We start from the raw sequence: 20,045 nt of genomic DNA on the forward strand, positions 1-20,045 counted from the left end.
GAGAGCTGTTCAAAGAGCAAACAAAGACCTAACCATTTGAGCTTTTTAATTTGTTGTTTTTGTTTGTTTGTTCTGGGAGAATTTAGTGTTTTTCTTCCAGAATGTATTGCGAGTTTGTACTTAACATTCTGACAATAACTGTAATATTTAGCAATGTAATTATACAGCCAGACATTCGCCAAAGTCTTCCAAAAACTCTCTATATGATATTACTCATTACAACAAGAATAATGATGGTGACAGGAGTTAACGTTACCTGGAGCGATAACTGAGGTAAGTGTTAAACTCACCGTTGACTGTGATGTTGCCTGCAGTGCGTGGGACGCCCACCAGAGTAACAGGGTAGAGACCAGACTCAGCAGGTAGAGAGAGAGCAGCAGGGAGAGACTCAAACTCCACTCCGGACGTCAGCAGACCCTGACAGACAGACAGACACACACACACACACACACACACACACACACACACACACACACACTATGAAGAGATAACATTACAAAACATTTAAAAGTATTGTTTTGTTATATAACAGTGCTTATTCATCTGATTTCTGGAGGAACAGGTTAACCCTTCACAGTCCAAGAACAGTGTCTGGGGTATTAATGCGGAGAGACAGAATTTCCAGGTTTCAACATGGAAAAAATGTTTGTGTTCGTCCAGTAGAACGCTACAATCGCCACAGTTTCATACCGTGGTGCTGTTTAATACTACTGCAGCACAAACGTTAATAATGTCTTTAATAATTTCAGTGGCCAACTGAGTGAGGCAGTGGCACTGAGCAGTGTAAAGGGACCCAGCATATCCAATGTCTGCAAGAACAGTTGACGCTCTACAGCGCCCTCTGGCCATCTGGAGGAATGGTGCAGGCCAGATGTGAGTGTGAGCTTAGTGTGGGGTGTACACGGACATTAACTTCAACACCCATTCACACACTTGTGTAGGAGTTAACTGGTGTTTTGGGGGGGTTTTGCTTTTTAAATAACTATATTAAAAATAGAATGCAATTTGATAACAAATGGAGTTTTCAAAGGAAAGAATGTACAAAATTCTGGTGTTATTAAATCATAATAGCACTAAATGATTACACTATCAGCAAGTTTTTGATTAATATTACATTTTCAGCCTCAGTACAAATAATTTAAAAAGAGAAGACATAAAATATGGCTTAAATATTTATTATCAGAAGTTACTTGCCCTTGTGAAGCTGCTAAATACCAAAATAATTAGCTACATGTAGCAAAAAGGAAAAAATACAAGCTCAGTTCATGGTACCAAAGAGAGAGAGAGAGAGAGAGAGAGAGAGAGAGAGAGAGAGAGAGAGAGAGAGAGAGAGAGAGAGAGAGAGAGAGAGAGAGAGAGAGAGAGAGAGAGAGAGAGAGAGAGAGAGAGAGAGAGAGAGAGAGAGAGAGAGAGCGATTTGGCACCGTCTTGAGCTGTAATGCTGATGTATTCCACAGATAACACACTTCGGGTAAATGAGCACGAACAGTTCTCCTCACCCGTCTCCTCAATCAAGAAAAACAAACCAAAGAGAACAAAGAGAACGGGATGTAACAGCTGTAAACGTGCTGCTTAGTTGAGCCGCTATTAGCGTATGTTCAAGTGACTCACTTTCTCGACCTCAGGTAAATACCTCTCCAGTTCCCAAGGTTAGCCTGCGTGCTTTCAGAGAGCTCCTTTCTTAGCAAGGTCACACACATACACATACACATACACATACACACACACACACACACACACACACCCCGAGTATGGTGGCCTACAGTGACGCAGACAGCCCTGCCTTTATAACACACACACACACACCCCGAGCATGGTGGCCTACAGTGACGCAGACGGCCCTGCCTTTATAACACACACACACACACACACACACACACACACACACACACACACCCCGAGCATGGTGGCCTACAGTGACGCAGACGGCCCTGCCTTTATAACACACACACACACACACTCACACACACACACACATACCTCTTCTCAGTGAAATCTCAACTAGATAGCAGAAAGCAAAGGAAGAAAGTAGACAATAGGAGACAGAGGGAGGAGTAGAAGCAGAGATGAAGATGGGAAGAGAGAGAGAAGCAAAAAGTAATATAGAGTGAAGCGGAGAGAGAGCGAAAAGAGTGAGAACGAGGAGGGGGAGCGTGGGGGAGCAGAGAGAGGGAGGAGGGGGAGCGTGGGGGAGCAGAGAGAGGGAGGAGGGGGAGCGTAGGGGAGCAGAGAGAGGGAGGAGGGGGAGCGTGGGGGAGCAGAGAGAGCGAGGAGGGGGAGCGTGGGGGAGCAGAGAGAGGGAGGAGGGGGAGCGTGGGGGAGCAGAGAGAGGGAGGAGGGGGAGCGTGGGGGAGCAGAGAGAGGGAGGAGGGGGAGCGTGGGGGAGCAGAGAGGGAGGAGGGGGAGCGTGGGGGAGCAGAGAGAGGGAGGAGGGGGAGCGTGGGGGAGCAGAGAGGGAGGAGGGGGAGCGTGGGGGAGCAGAGAGAGCGAGGAGGGGGAGCGTAGGGGAGCAGAGAGAGCGAGGAGGGGGAGCGTGGGGGAGCAGAGAGAGCGAGGAGGGGGAGCGTGGGGGAGCAGAGAGAGCGAGGAGGGGGAGCGTGGGGGAGCAGAGAGAGGGAGGCAATGAGGAACATGTGAGAAGAGAGTTTTCCTCCTTCCCCTTCTCTCTCCTTAGCAGTAGCAGATAATCAATCACTCTAATCGCTACATGATCAGCGTGCACAGAAATCTCTCCCAGCGCACAGCATCCGTTACCCCGTCAGAAACCCACTCCTGGTTCACGGCCGCGCCGGACCGGGGGAGAACGCGCCAGACGCTCATCGGCTCGAAATCTGGGGAGGAAGACAAGGAACAGGGGGAGGAAGAGGAGGGCTTGGGGGGGGGGGCACGTGGGTAGCACCACATCCCCCGTACAGTGGGTCATGACCCCTATACAATGCTCTAAGGAAGCAAACTCCACCGTTCCCAGCACAGCCAGCCTACACCCCAACATAACGGGATTTGCACAGCTTCAATCATATTACCCAAAATGGCATCATTAGGTAAGAGCCTTGGACCCCGGGGGGGGGGGGTTGTTCAGCCTCACCGCACCCAACACGCAGGTTTAAAAATCAGTCTGGGAGTGGAGAGGCTGCTTTTACGATATATTGCAACACTACATACCCATGCTTATTACAGATTCAATAAATCTTTTTCAATGGAGTACTACAAGAAATGAATACAGGGGTTAAAAGAAGAGACTTCTTATTTCTTAGCCTGAAAAGGAAGAAGTTGTATGGGATCAGTGTCACTGAAAAAAAAACAAAACATCTTCCATACTACAGATTCAGGGGGCAAAAACAGACGCTGGGAACATTTACCTAGCAGTGGCAAGCAGTCAGCCCACTGCAATTTAATTTGTTATACCAGATAAAAAGACCTTATTACAATATTTTAATGATCCCTGCATTAGTTTGACCAAAATATTCAAAAGGATCATGTGAATGTGATGATTCATCACAACACCCACATAAGACTCAACAGGAAAGTCTGATCAGGATGCTCACAGCACACAATCAGTTTCCTTCAGGATCAATAAAGATCGATTGATCTCTCTCTCTCTCTATCTCTCATATGAGATCACTTCTACAAAGGCCAGTACTGTCATAATGAAGAACAAATGTGTGCCCCACCACACCACACTTCCTCACCCGTCGCAGTCAGGTGCAACTCCACAGACAACATTGCAGATGATTGGATAACGAACCACTCTGCTGGCTTTCCATTGGTCACCTTCGGACGTTTTGTCGCGCGGCCGAGCACGATCGGTCACGACCGGAGCACAAACCCGCGCGGAGTGGTCATTGCCATTTTGACGAATCTGCGATATGCACACGGTATTGTTTATGAATCTAAACTAGCCACACTCCAGAAATCCATAGGCGTGTGAGAGAGCTTTATGCCCTGGCAGTACAGTTACCACGGTCATGAGAAATGGTGGTGGGACAGAAAAGCTTACAGCAAGGCACAAGCATTGCGTTTCTACTGCAGTCCAGCGAGGTCATGTGGTCAGGAATGACATCATACTAGGACAAAAGCAGCCTGGCTTCTCTCTCTCTCAATCTCAGCCATATTTGGACCCATGAACCGATACAGCAGGCCATGTGGTGTCACTAAAAGATGCTTCGAAAATCCTCAGAGCTGACAATTATCCACATATGCATAGGTTAACCTGAGCTTTCAGCTGATGATGCGCTAAACCTGCGCCTCCAGCTGATGATGCACTAAACCTATGCCATAATAGATTTAAACTCATTATCATTAAATTAACATGCAGGTGTAGGTTTCCCAAAGAGAGAAACACACAAACACTCTATTCAGATTGGAAAGTTTGTCAGGGGAATTTATCTATTTGTTTAAAATTCTCATTTATAAAACTCTCATTTCTGGACAAAAATAAAAGTACCACAAGAGAAGTGTGTTTGTAGTGGGTTTTGTTTTCTACAAACACAGATGTTTGCATCATGCGGTAATATGCATAAAGTTATATCCTGATTAATAGGTGATCAGCGTTTTGACCACTTCCACGTGGGTGATCACAGGCGTGTATGCAGACAGGACGAAAATGATCAGACCACTTCCACGCGGACGATCGTGGCATGGCCAATTCGGATGGAACTAAAATCGCAGAGTGGCACCTGTAAAAACAGGAAATGACCCCGTGTGCGCTGAACCCAGCGTGAGCAGTGTGAGGTCAGAGGCTCCTCTTTCCGTGCCTACACATTTATGAGAACGTGAGCACGGAGGCGTGGTCAGACCTGGGCCCGGCTGTGGAGAGCATCATTAAACCTGCCTCCTCACACTACCAGCAGCGCCCTTCCCTGAAAAACAGAACAATAACAGAGGGACCTTTGGGGGGGTAGCTGGCCTTTGCAACATCGACAGTCTTTACCAGGATATCACAGTCCAGTTCCACTTCCATAAGGAAATAAATGTTTTCCATACTGAGAGTTCATTGTAGCCACCCTGCACTGAATGAAGCCCTCAACCTGTGATCACCCAACCAGGAGATGCTCAGAGATGCCACTCAAAGACTCAGAAGCATTATACAAAGGCACTTCGCAGGGGAGATCCAGAGAGGAACAACAGAGGGGTTACACAGAGGATTTACACAGAGGTGCTACACAGAGGATTTACACAGAGGTGCTACACAGAGGAGCTGGAACAGAGGTGCTACACAGAGGAGCTGGAACAGAGGATTTACACAGAGGTGCTACACAGAGGTGCTACACAGAGGAGCTGGAACAGAGGTGCTACACAGAGGAGCTGGAACAGAGGATTTACACAGAGGTGCTACACAGAGGATTTACACAGAGGTGCTACACAGAGGTGCTATACAAAGGAGCTGGAACAGAGGATTTACACAGAGGTGCACACAGAGGATTTACACAGAGGTGCTACACAGAGGTGCTATACAAAGGAGCTGGAACAGAGGATTTACACAGAGGTGCACACAGAGGATTTACACAGAGGTGCTACACAGAGGATTTACACAGAGGTGCTATACAAAGGAGCTAGAACAGAGGAGCTATACAGAGGAGTTACACAGTGATGCTACAGGCGCTTCAAAGCAAGAGGGCTTTTTTCTCTGCTTCAATTTTGGAAGTTCAATTTAAACTGAATTAAGAAAAAAAAATTCATTTGGATTCAATCAATTTAAAAAGTAAATTGAACATCCCTATTTTTTTTCTCTCCCAGTCAATTAACGCAAGTAAAATATGGAGCCACAACCACTGTTCTGTCCAGCCCCGAGGGGACAAGCAACTCATAAGTCACCTCAGACCAGCACTGTCTGGCTGTCTCATTTTCCCTCAGACAAACGTGTAGTTTTCACGAGGAAGATACGTTGTGCTGAAACACTAGTCAGTGCTGAAATCAGCGCAGGAGCAGAGAACAGCGTGTGGACTGGGTTGCGTCTGTGACAGCCAGGCTTGTCACCTTGAAACAGCTGCACATGCCAGCCACTACCAAACATCACACCATTCAGCCATCAGACACGAACCATACGTGATGTCAGGAACGGCACGCACACAGGTATGCACACAGGTATGCACACAGGTACGCACGCACAGGCATGCACGCACACGCACGCACGCACGTCAGTCAGGTGTTTGGGTTAGGGGCCTAGCCTCCAACCGGCACTGTCTGACACCAGGGGTCTGTGCTCGCCGGAAGCAGTCTGGCCCTGCCTGTATGCGCCAGTGCCGGCCCAGCATAACCTACTGAAAATACCTCATTTGCATCCTCATTTGAAAAGGTTAATTAGCTTGTATGCTGTGGCTCATGCCTCTGTCTGAGGGAGAAGGGTGTCCAAACTCAGCCTTTCACCTGTGGCAGCCTGCTGAAAAGACATCCTTTATTCTTCTGCTTCCTGAGGTTTGTCTGATATAATAATGGGTCCTCAATGTACAGAAGCTAAAACACAAGCAAAGGGAAAAAAAAACAAAAAAACACAGCCGACAGCTGCTGAGGTAACCCACCAGCGCACCGCTACAGAGAGAACAGCGAGAAACACGAGCTACCTGCGATACAACGGATTCAGGTTGGCAAAGAAGAAAGCACAGCTGAGTTTAAAGAATACCTGTTGGATGACAGACACGAGACGCGACAGAAAGCACCCCTGCTATGAGCGCAGGAAAGGTTCCGATTTCACCCACCAGTCAGTCCAGCCATTCGAAAGGCTTCATCCCACGCGGGCCCTTCCACCACCTTGCTTCTCCTCGCAGAGAGCACTCAGCCTCTAGTGGACGCACCGGGGATCAAGGGGACCCATGTTGCGGAACTCCTGAGGATTCTAGAAGGACAGCAGCGTTCCACCTCCGTCCCCCACACAGCCCTCAGCAGGGCCTCCTCCTCACACTCAGGCAACGTTCTGCCACACAACCTACAGGAAGTCCCACAGCGACGCAGCCTACGCTATAGCCACAGCTGTGGTGACTGAACCTCTCTCAGACCAACAGCGCATAAATCACTCAATGTACACACCCACATTGCGAGACGGTACATGCAGAGGAAGTGGGAACTATGGAAGCTTCAAAACCCAACATCTAGACCAACACTGAAACAACTAGTAGTTCAGTATTCCAACATCGATAAGAGGCGATTACTGTGACAACTATAGATCGTTGAGGTCCAACACAAATACTATGACAAAGGGGAGATATCATCATCATCATCATCATCATCATCCCCACACCCTGAAATTGGCAACCAAGACCCAATGAACACCGGAGCCTCTAAAAAGTCGTAGCAGACTACCAAGAGCAAGTGAAGCACCTGAAAGGCTGCTGGAAGATGCAAATTCAACACTATGGACGATCACTGTGGCATCATTGTGGCTGAGTAGGCACATGGCTCGGTGCATGTTTGGAGGCATTGTCAAGAACACTAGAGGAGCCAAGTACCAGCTACTAGTGCATAAGACTGCAAGACCATACAGACCAACCAGTGCACCACCTGGATTGACTACAAGAAAGCCTATGATTCAATGCCCCACACATGGATCCTGGAATGCTTGAGGCAATATAACATCAACAGGATTCTAAGAGTCTTAATCAAGCACTCAATGGGGCTGCGGAAGACAACCTCAGAGGCCAACTTCAGACCAATAGCAGGAGTCACTATAAAGTGTGGTATTTACCAAGGAGATGCCCTGTCCCTGCTGCTGTTCTGAATGCCCACAGTGAAATCACCAAGAGTAGCTACAGAATGGAGCAATCATCAGCCAGCTCCTCTGCAGGGATGACATCAAGCTGTATGCCAGAAATGAAGGAAGCATCAACTCACTAATCCATCTCACCAGGATATACAGCAATGACACCAGAATCGGATAAGTGTGGTTGGATGGTTTCAAGGAGAGGGAAGGTAGCTACAACAGAGGGGATCACACTACCAGAAGGTAACATAACAGATGCTGAGGGCAGCTACAAGTACTTTGGAATCCTACAGGCAAATGGGAATCATGAAGAGGCCACAAGGAAAGCAGCTGCAGCCAATTATCTACAAAGAGTGAGGCAAGTCCTGAGAAATCAGCTGAATGGGAAGAACAAGATCTGGGCCATCAACACCTACGCTCTGCCAGTCATCAGATACCCCGCTGGCATAATACGCTGGCCTAAGGAGGAGATTCAGCATGTATCAGACTTGTGTAGCATGTTGTTTTTATGTTGCACCATGGTCCTGGAGGAACATTGTCTCGTTTTTGTTGTGTACTTGTATATAGCTGAAATGACAATAAAACCTCTTGAACTTGAACTTGAGATGGAACCCACCAACATCAAGACAAGGCCCATCAAGACCCTCACAGTGCATGGAGGGTTTCATCCCAAATCCAGCACTCTGAGACTGTACACTAAGTGCAAGGTGGTGGGATTAGTGAGCATGAAAGCTACTATCCAGGACGAAACATCCAAGCTCCATGAGTAGGAGTAAGCCAGGAAGATGGCCCCATGTGATGAAGTGCTTAGTGAGTACCTCACACAGGAGAACCCTGAGGCGGATGGGAATTAGGAGAAGCAGGAACCATCACGGGAGGATAAACCCCTGCATGGAATGTACCACCGGCAAACAGTGGAAGAGATTGATGTGGAGAAATCTTACCAATGGCTGTAGAAGGTGAGATTGAAAGACAGCACGAAGGCACTATTCATGGCAGCAGAGGATCAAGCTCTGAATACAAGATCAATGGAGGCTGGGATCTACCACACCAGGATGCAGGCTGTGCAAACATGCCCTAGAGACAATCCAGCACATAACAGCAGGTTGCAAAATGCTAGCAGGTAGAGCGTACATGGAACGCCATAAACAAGTGGTATACAGAAACATCTGTGCCGAGTATGGGCTGAAAGTTCCGAGGTCACACCCACGAAGGCGGTGGAGAATGACTAATGCTAGGATCCTGTGGGACTTCCAGATACAGACAGACAAAATGATAGTGGCCAACCACCCAGACATGGTGGATAAATAGCAGAAGAGGGTCATAGTGATGGTTGTGGCAATCCTGAGTGACAGCAACATCAGAACCAAGGAACACGAAAAGTGGCAAAAAGGCAACAACGGTTGCCATGGTACTCGGAGCAGTAGGGGCTGTAACCCCCAAACTGGGAGAACGGCTCCGGCAGGAACAACATCTGAGACCTCCATCCAGAAGAGTGCATTCCTGGAAAGCGCCAAGATGCACAGGACCCTCAAGCTCCCAGAGGACCCCAGTTTGAAGGAAAAAGAAACTGCCCAGAGGAGGGTTAGGGTGAATTTGTGTGTGTGTGTGTGTATGTGTGTGTATATATATATATATATATATATATATATATATATATATATATATATATATATATATATATATATATATATATATATATATATATATACATACACACACACACACACACACACACACACACACCTCTGTCCGAAACGTCCTGTTTCTCTGAGAGAGAGACAGACAGAGAGAGATCGCGAGCAAGACAGAGACAGAGAGAGATTCCCATCACCTCAGTGAAGAGGAGGGCTGCATGATGAAGATGTGTTCTGACTACTGTGACAGGGAGCTGGCTCTTTGCTCTGGGGGGGGGGGGGGGGGTCTGACCTCAGGGGCATCACCTGGGTTCAATGCCAGGTGCGGCTGCTTCTCTCCGGCGCCACTACAGGGTGACTGTGGCACTAAGCCAGCAGACACAGCGCAGCCTGCAGCAGAAAAACTGCTAGTGCACTAGTGAAGTTTCTCATTTTGTATTTGGACGTAAACAATATGACAGAGAGCCACACCGCCACCTCTCCTCTCCTCTCCCTCTCTCTCTCCTCTCCCTCTCTCTCTCTCTCTCTTTTTTACCATCTCTGGCTCTCTGTCACACTTTGCTTGTTTTAAGTGTATTTCCTCCTTCCATCTCATTTATTCGTGCAGTGTCGTCATCCCTTTTGCTTATTTTCTCTCTCTCTTTTACACACACACACACACACACACACACACACACACACACACACACACACACTCCTTCTGCAGAAGGACACATCTCTGTGCGGGGAGAGTGTTGCTTGTGCGAGCGTTAAAAAGCAGTGCCCTTTAGGGTCTTTCCATTCAGTTCTGCTCTGTGTGTGTGTGTGTGTGCACGTGTGTGTGCACACATTAGTCACTGCAGAAAGATGGAGGGGTTTGTTCACTGTAATCATTAATACATTACAGCGCTGGGTTTTGGCCGTCAGAGTCTTTAGCAGGGTAATTAAAGAGAAGTGCACAGATACATCAACAGACACAGTCAACGACTCACCCAAAACCCCAGAGCTTAGCGGGGTGCATTCTTCCCCACCACCTTTCTCCGTCTGTTTACCCCACTCTTTGTCTGTGTCATTACCCAGCATCCAGAGAGTCAGTGCCAGTTTAAGCAGGCAGGCCAGTCCACTTGCACGCAACGGGTTTCTGCGGCAGCACATGCAAAGGTGAGGTCTGATTAGGGTTTGGTCTAGGCCAAGTCCCTCCAGAGCCACAGAAACGGTGAAAGTGAACTGTAGTTTAAACTGTAGTTTAAGTTCGTTGAACAGGCAAATGAGGACATTTAAGAGCTACAAAGTTAAAGCAATAAGTAAAATAATAAATCGATCAATTAAATAATAAATCAATTCCTCGCTGTGGGTCAAAATAAAACCCCCACCACCACCTCATCTCTGTATTTGTGTTTCTCGTTCCTCACCTTCTCATCAACCACACAGAAGATTACTGCCTACCCTGCAGTCCTGCTCATTCACAAACACGGTCTGCATTCTCAGACGCGGCCCTGCAGGAACTAGGGCCCTAGCAGCAAGGCCCCTCCAAAGCAGAATTGCTCTAAACTGCATATTCATTAAGACAAACCTGCAGAACAGACGAAACCTGTGATTTTGCTCTTTAGAACGATGCAGTCTTTCATAGATCCTGCTAGTAGCTTAGTAAATTTCACCATGTTTTTGTGCACACAAACATTCAGTATACCCACTGGGTCTGAAATTCCAGACAAAGCCAAAAGGTCTCACACACACACACACACACACACACACACTCTCTCTCTCTCACACACACACACACACACACACACACACACACACAGAGAGAGCTCAGCCATTTGACTGCGGTCAGCGGTCATGTGTTTTTGTCGTTGCTATGACAGTAGTTACCATGCAACGACAAAGCAAACTTAGTCAATGGTCCTATCAGTCCAGCACCTGCTGCGGTGGGTTGATCTTGCAAATACAAATATTCCAATGGAAAGAAAATGCATTTGATTAAGCCATTAAGCACGAAATGTTCACATGCTACATAAATCAAAAACACAACACCCACACTGTATGTGTGAGAAGCTTTGTTTAGTACAGTCAAGCAGAAATGTACAGTCAAGCAGAAATGTACAGTCAAGCGAATTTGGTCACTAGGAATTTGGCACTGTTGGAGATTTTTCGAGTAGTTAAGCAGGCTGCTGTGGCCGTGTTACCAGCAGCTAGAGCAGCCTGGTCGGTAGAGACCTTCTCCAGAGCTGAGGCACTCGCAGCACTCGCGCATGGAGGATCTTAATGAGTCTTCTCCAGAGCTGAGGCACTCGCAGCACTCGCGCATGGAGGATCTTAGTGAGTGTTCTCCAGAGCTGAGGCACTCGCAGCACTCACGCATGGGGGATCTTAGTGAGTGTTCTCCAGAGCTGAGGCACTCGCAGCACTCACGCATGGGGGATCTTAGTGAGTGTTCTCCAGAGCTGAGGCACTCGCAGCACTCACGCATGGGGGATCTTAGTGAGTGTTCTCCAGAGCTGAGGCACTCGCAGCACTCACGCATGGGGGATCTTAGTGAGTGTTCTCCAGAAATAAGGCACTCGCGGAACTCATGCATGGAGGATCTTGGTGAGTGTTCTCCAGAGCTAAGGCACTTGCAGCACTCACGCATGGGGGATCTTAGTGAGTGTTCTCCAGAAATAAGGCACTCGCGGAACTCATGCATGGAGGATCTTGGTGAGTGTTCTCCAGAGCTAAGGCACTCGCGCATGGAGGATCTTAGTGAGTGTTCTCCAGCGCTAAGGCACTCGCGGAACTCACGCATGGAGGATCTTAATGAGTCTTCTCCAGAGCTAAGGCACTCATGCAAGGAGGATCTTAGTGAGTGTTCTCCAGAGCTAAGGCACTCGCGGCACTCACGCATGGAGGATCTTAGTGAGTGTTCTCCAGAGCTAAAGCACTCGCGGCACTCGCGCATGGAGGATCTTAGTGAGTCTACAGCAGTGCTGAAAGCATACATGTGCTAGCATTGCAATTAAACATATTATTAATATAAGGGCTAGTGAACTTGAATTTGACACATGGTATAAACTTCCTTATTTTATGTATATGGGTAAAACGTCAACCACTTCCCAGTAGGGGGCAAGTAGTGTTAAATGTTATATATAATATCTGAGTGACAGTGGCCATAAGCAGGAATCAAACCCACAACCTCTGAAGTGTAAAAGCAGGGATCAAACCCATGACCTCTAAGGTCCTACCTAAGGTCTCTCAGGTGTGTGGCTGCGTACCTTTGCTTACCATGTTTTCTACGCGCAGTTCAAATGGCATGGGGTTATACACCATCAGCTGAACCTCACACACATCTCCCTGTACCCACTGGAAATCTGCAGGATGAGAGATGAGAGAGAGAGAGAGAGAGAGAGAGAGCACGAGAGCAAGAGAGAGAGCGCAAAATTAACTTCACAATCAAAAATTCAATTAATGACTTATACCTTTAAAATGTTCATTTTTTTACATTTATTAGACACCTTGCGTACCCGATCCTTAACTCTGCACATTAGGCAAGGCCTGAGACACACACGGTCCAGAACTCTCTCTCTGAAAGATTACAGCTCAGAGTCAAAGCAGGGCTGGTTTCACCCAGCAACCAAGACCCTGCAAACATAGGGTACCATTTCACAAAACTAAACAAAAAGTGTCCGATGAAGGTAAACCAGACTTCGTCTTGGAACTGGTACCAAAACCAAAAATAAACAAAAATGTTATCCAAACAATGGTAAATCACGTTATTTTTGCCCTTCTACCCAGAGTTGTGAAGGGCTTTGGCCCTGGTGGGCCGCTGTAGCCTTTTGAATTCGCAGCCAGTAACGTCACAGAATGGGCCAAAATCCAGTTAAGCATCTGTACACAACAGCTGGGAGACTGCATACACACCCACGAAGGCTCCTGCGTCATCATGCTCAGTGAGCACTTCAATTACAAGGGCTCTCTCTCTCTCTCCCTCCCTCCCTCCCAACGAGGGAGTAGGAGACCTGGCCAATCAAGTGGTTTGCCTCAGGGCCTCAGAAAGGAAAGCAGTGCCTTTCATCCAAGGCCGGCAGCGTGGGCAGGACCTCCACCTGGCCGGACCACTGCTCGCAGCCCCAGGGGATTCTGGGAAAGCCAAGGGATAGAGGCGTGTCCAAGGGGCTGGTTCATTTTGCAGTAATTCCAGTAGCAAAGAGACTGCCATGCACAGGCCAGCCTGACGGTGGGGAGCATGGAGGCGCGTACATGGAAAGGAGAGACAGTGGGGTTGGAGACATGGAGGCGTAGACATGAGAGGTGGAGACATGAGAGGTTCAGACATGGAGGCGTAGACATGGAGATTCAGACATGAGAGGTGGAGACATGGAGGTTCAGACACGGAGGTTCAGACATGAGAGGTGGAGACACGGAGGTTCAGACACGGAGGTTCAGACACGGAGGTTCAGACACGGAGGTTCAGACATGGAGGCGTAGACATGGAGGTTCAGACATGAGAGGTGGAGACATGGAGGGATAGACATGGAGGTTCAGACATGGAGGTTCAGACATGAGAGGTGGAGACATGGAGGTTCAGACATGGAGGTTCAGACATGGAGGTTCAGACATGAGAGGTGGAGACACGGAGGTTCAGACACGGAGGTTCAGACATGAGAGGTGGAGACATGGAGGTTCAGACATGAGAGGTGGAGACATGGAGGCATAGACATGGAGGTTCAGACATGGAGGTTCAGACATGAGAGGTGGAGACATGGAGGTTCAGACATGGAGGTTGAGACATGGAGGTTCAGACATGGAGGTTCAGACATGGAGGTTCAGACATGAAGGTGGAGACATGAGAGGTGGAGACATGGAGGTTCAGACACGGAGGTTCAGACATGAGAGGTGGAGACATGGAGGCGTAGACATGAGAGGTGGAGACATGGAGGCGTAGACATGGAGGTTCAGACATGAGAGGTGGAGACATGGAGGCATAGACATGGAGGTTCAGACATGAGAGGTGGAGACATGGAGGTTCAGACACGGAGGTTCAGACATGAGAGGTGGAGACATGGAGGTTCAGACATGGAGGTTCAGACATGAGAGGTGGAGACACGGAGGTTCAGACACGGAGGTTCAGACACGGAGGTTCAGACACGAGAGGTGGAGACACGAGAGGTGGAGACACGAGAGGTGGAGACACAAGAGGTGGAGACATGAGAGGTGGAGACATGGAGGTTCAGACACGGAGGTTCAGACATGAGAGGTGGAGACATGGAGGTTCAGACACGGAGGTTCAGACATGAGAGGTGGAGACACGGAGGTTCAGACACGGAGGTTCAGACATGAGAGGTGGAGACATGAGAGGTGGAGACATGAGAGGTGGAGACATGAGAGGTGGAGACACGGAGGTTCAGACACGGAGGTTCAGACACGGAGGTTCAGACACGGAGGTTCAGACACGGAGGTTCAGACATGGGGGACGAGGACAAGGAGATGGAGCTGTAGTATTCACAGCCATAAATCAGATAACTGAAAAATACTTTCATACAGTGGCTGACTGGTCTATAACAAAAAATAATCTGACTCCGACACAGACACACAGACACACACACACACACCTCGAAAAGGAGTGACAAACACAGCCCCAACACACACACAAACACTACACTGAATGTTTTCCTATTCCTGTATATTTAAGAATAGCACACCACTGCTGTTACTCCCTGGAATCTTCTATAGGTATCAATTCTAAAACAGCAACCACAAACACTACAGCACACACACACACACACACACACACACACACACACACACACACACATATACAGCAACACCTTCATTCCACCTGCATTTCAGAGAGAAGGGCAGTATTTTCACACATGCACTAATTGGTCCAGATTCAAAAATCGAGTGTGAAGGGAGCACTAGGTAGAAGCGGATTTACTGGGAATGAACCCCAGCGCACGTACCTGTGGGAAATCACACTGCATGCCAAACGAGGAGTCTGTATATGATAAACCTCACGAAACAGGCAGGGCATGGAGAGCTGGGTGGATCGCTGCATTAAACATGACCCTGAGCCAAGCCCTCGGAGCATCCACAGTCAGTTCCCACCGGGTATGCCGTACCCACAGATACAGTCTATGTTGCCATGCACTGATCCAGGAACTGTGATCACGAAACACACCTGGAGGAGAGCGGAGCGTCGGGAGTGTTGGTGTTTCATTACGGCTGGTCAACCTGCTACATCTGGGCCTGGGCAGTTTATTAGGGAAGGATTACGATTTCTGAATGTGCAATACAAAGATAAAGCAATAAAACAGAGAGAGAGAGATCTAGTCCTATACACAAACGTTTAAGCTAAACAGGGCTTGGACAGGTCATCTCCCAGAGGCACAACAGGACCACCTATTGATATTAAGGAGGCATATTAAGTGAGGCTCTCTGAAGAATGAGATTAGGGTCCTGCGTATCCCACATATCCCGCGCTGCAGTACCACTCCGGGGAAACAGCGGGAAGGAGATTCTCAAACAGAACTCCCTTAGTCATATGCATCCATGATAAAATTCCTACTGTGCTGTGTATACAGTGGTGTGAAAAAGTGTTTTCCCCCTTCATGATCTTTTTTTTTTTTTGTTACATGTTTGTCGCACTTAAATGTTTCAGATCATCAAACAAATTTAAGAGCTACAAAGTTAAAGCAATAAGTAACAAAGTAGACAAAGATAACACAAGTAAACACAAAATGGTTTTTAAATGAAGGTTTTTATTATTAATGGGAAAAGAAATCCAACCCCCCCCCCCCCCCCCCCCCATTAAAACATAAATGAACTGTGGTTTATCACATCTTTGGAAAGCTGAGTTCAATTTCTCTAGCCACACTAAGGCCTGATCACTGCCACAATCAAGAAATCACTTAAATAGGACCTGCCTGACAAAGTGAAGTAGACCAAAAGATCCTCAACAGCTAGACAGCATGCTACGATCCAAAGAAATTCAGGAACAAATGAGATACAAAGTAAGTGAGCTCTATCAGTCTGGAAAAGGTTATAAAGGCATTTCTAAAGCTTTGGGACTCCAGCGAACCACAGTGAGAGCCATTATCCACAAATGGCAAAAACATGGAACAGTGGTGAACCTTCCCTGGAGTGGCCGGCTGACCAAAATTACCCCAAGAGCGCAGCGACGACTCATCCAAGAGGTCACAAAAGACCCCACAACAACATCCAAAGAACTGCAGGCCTCACTTGCCTCAGTTAAGGTCAGTGTTCATGACTCCACCATAAGAAAGAGACGGGGCAAAAATGGCCTGCAGAATTCCAAGACAAAAACCACTGCTGAGCAAAAAGAACATAAAGGCTCGTCTCAGTTTTTCCAGAAAACATCTAGATGATACCCAAGACTTTTGGGAAAATACTCTGTGGACTGACGAGACAAAAGTTGAACTTTTTGGAATTTGTATGTCCCGTTACATCTGGCGTAAAAGTAAAACAGCATTTCAGAAAAGGAACATCATACCAACAGTAAAATGTGGTGGTGGTAGTGTGATGGTTTTGCTGCGTCAGGACCTGGAAGACTTGCTGTGGTGAATGGATCCATGAATTCTGCTGTCTACCAAGCAGAAAATCCTGAAGGAGAATGTCCGGCCATCAGTTCGTGACCTCAAGCTGAAGCGAACTTGGGTTCTGCAGCAGGACAATGATCCAAAACATACCAGCAAGTCCACCTCTGAATGGCTTAAGAAAAACAAAATGAAGACTTTGGAGTGGCCTAGTCAAAGTCCTGACCTGAATCCGACTGAGATGCTGTGGCATGACCTTAAAAATGCAATTCATGCTCAAAAACCCTCCAATGTGGCTGAATTACAACAATTCTGCAAAGATGAGTGGGCCAGAATTCCTCCACAGCGCTGTAAAATACTCATTGCCTGTTATCGCAAACGCTTGATTGCAGTTGTTGCTGCTAAGGGTGGCCCAACCAGTTATTAGGTTTAGGGGGCAATCACTTTCACACAAGACCATGTAGGTTTGGATTTTTTTTTTTTCTAATAAATAATATTTGTCTAATATTTAATATTCGTTTGACGATCTGAAACATTTGTTACACAAAAGTGTGAAAACACGCAAAAAAATAATTTGATATCAGGAAGGGGGCAAACACTTTTTCACACCACTGTAACTGCCATAGCTAAACCTCCTGCATCACGTCCCCCCGCCCTTTTAGTGTCAGTTCCCACAAGCTAGCAAAGACACCCATGTGTGGTGCGTTAGCCGCTGTCCTGTCATGATAAGAGCTCCATCTCCTTTCCTCTGAGATTCGTGAAGCAAGCTGCCACTCACACGTCGTACAACATGCTTGGCGGAGAGTGTTTACTGCCCAGTTCTGCATAAAAGACCGGTCCAACGCTGACCGACAGGTCCAAACAACACAGTAGGGAGACCATCTCTACCCAAACCCTAGACAAACGTGCCCCTCTGGAGGCCAGCACCACACAAACCCTAGACAAACGCACCGCTCTGGAGGCCAGCTCTACACAATAGGCGTTGCTACGTAGGACAGAGATATCACCTCTGCAATCAGCACTGTGGCCATGGGCATTATTGTTGCTATTGTTTAAGCAACCGATGACCATTACATTCCTGCCAATAGACACCAGATATTTGCAGGTTTTATCAACATTATCTCATTATTTCTTAATCTTTTATTTCTTGTGTCTCAACAGACATCAGGGCGTCGTACTGTCAGACAAGGTCCCAGTGTTAGAACTTCCTGCTATGCCATGAAAGTTCTTCTTGGGGGTGGGTGTCCACGAGTCTCTGGAAGCACGTAGAAGTGGAGTCAACTCCACATCCCCTGCTCACCTAAGGGTGGGGGGGGGCAAGCCGGAACTAGGCCTGGCCAAATGGATTTATACCGATATCACTATAAATTTACATGTGAAACAGAACATTTTTAATCACTATTTGATTGAGGATTGGAAATTGTCATTTTAGACAAGAGGCCAAATCTAGCAATATATATATATATATATAAAAATTGGAACAAAGCTGAACCAAATTAGAACAAAGTCTCCCCTCCCCTCCGAACATTTAAGTTCTCTCTGTAAAAACGGAAGGTCTTCCACCCCCACCCCCCACCTCTCTCCTCATTGCTGGTCTCATTCATCTATGCCGGAACAGGAAAGGACCACTTCCAAACTAAAGAACCGTCCCAGACCATTAACCCTCCTTTCCCAAATTTTCCTGTTGGCACTGCACATTCCGGTAGGTGTTCTCCAGCTCCTTATTCATCATTCGACTCATGCAATTCATCACTCCAGAGAACATGTTCCCACTGTTCCAGAGACTGACGGCAGAATGCCTTACACCACTACAGAAGACTCCTGCCTTTGCACACGGAGATCTCAGGTGTGCAGCCGGAAACCTGCGTTTTGAAATTCCTGATGCACAGTTCTTGCAGCGAGGGCCTCTGCAGCGCGCTGCGCAGCAGAGAGGAGGTGATTTTTATGCACTACACGCTTCGGCGCTCGGCCGTCCTTCTACGAGGGTTTGCGTGGTCTGCTGCTTCATGGATGAGCTGTTGTTGCTCCTAGGTGTTTCCATCTCATCATAATGTCCTGTGCGCGCGCGTGTGTGTGTCCACATACTTTAAGCCCGAAAACACCTTCCTTTGGTCCCATGTTCTTAATATCATGATACTGACCTTTTTTTAAAAATACTGAATATATCGATAAACGTGACATATTGCCCCTCCGTTGGTGGAGCAGATCGAATATCAGAAACTGGGCCAAAACAGAACAACTGCATGGGAGGGCACAGAGACTATTACAGCACGCTGACCAAGACGAGTAGATGGAGCAGACTGCGTTGCTTTGAACACTCTCGAGGTCAGCACTGTGAAGCCCTAGAGGTTTCCGGGGGGCCCACCGGCACGGGCCCCTATGCCCCAGCACCTCTGTCTCGCAGGCAGGCGGGGCTGGCACTTCCCTGACCAGCCCTAGACAGGCACGCACACTTATCCCTTTTGCGATGTCGTTAAAATTTCACCTGGTCTTAAGCACAGCTTAAAATTCCATTAATGATTCAACGAACCGCATTAAGACATTACGGTTTTTGAAAAATGACGTTTCATGTTTCAGTCAGGTGCTCCACGGTTGGAGGGAGGGAGAGGGCCGAGGCTTGGAGCTCGCTCGCCGACGCTGGAACAACAGCTATGGGGCGGCGGGCTGCACGCTTTCATTAGTCTGACAGAGAAACCGACGCAATAGAGCAGTGCTCCAGGAAATGAAGCCCTGAAAGGTGTGTCGGGGTGGGGGTAAGAGAGTAGTAGAAGAGAAAGAAAGAAGAAAAGGATGAAGAAAAGAGGAGAGCAGCTTGAGAGACTGAGAGGAGAAGAGTTTAGACATGGTGCTAGAAGTAAGATGGAAATGGAGCGCGCTTGCGTGCGTGCGCGCGTGCTTGTGCGCGTGCGTGCTTGCGCGCGCGTTCATGTTGTCTGTGAGGTATTTCAGGGCTCCTCTCCCGGCTCCTTCAGCGAGGAGGCTGGGAGCTACACACTGTACACTGTTGGCTGTCTGAAGGACACACACACACACACACACACACACAGTGACTCATGGCTGCAGATAGAGATACTCCACAAAAAACTTCTAGATATGAAATAAATAAATAAATAAATGGTGTTCTGGACTGACGTGGCTGTGTCAAACGTGGCGTGTCATGGGGGGGATTGTTACATGCACAAGCATCCCTACCCCCGCAGATCC

General features: G+C 47.8%; 1 protein-coding gene across 2 annotated transcripts in view; it reads right to left on the reverse strand.

Moving 5' to 3' along the window:
* Positions 1 to 20,045, reverse strand: part of trappc9 (trafficking protein particle complex 9) — a 201,596-nt gene that overhangs the window by 126,877 nt on the left and 54,674 nt on the right. For both annotated transcript variants that reach the window (XM_035521889.1, XM_035521888.1), the window contains 2 exons: positions 12,571 to 12,656; positions 291 to 417 (listed from right to left, as the gene is read on the reverse strand). In XM_035521889.1, coding sequence (XP_035377782.1) covers positions 291 to 417; positions 12,571 to 12,656 — 213 coding nt within the window. The remainder of the gene's footprint in view (positions 1 to 290; positions 418 to 12,570; positions 12,657 to 20,045) is intronic.

Source organism: Electrophorus electricus, chromosome 2 (assembly GCF_013358815.1).
Source record: "Electrophorus electricus isolate fEleEle1 chromosome 2, fEleEle1.pri, whole genome shotgun sequence".
NCBI classification, from domain to species: domain Eukaryota; kingdom Metazoa; phylum Chordata; class Actinopteri; order Gymnotiformes; family Gymnotidae; genus Electrophorus; species Electrophorus electricus.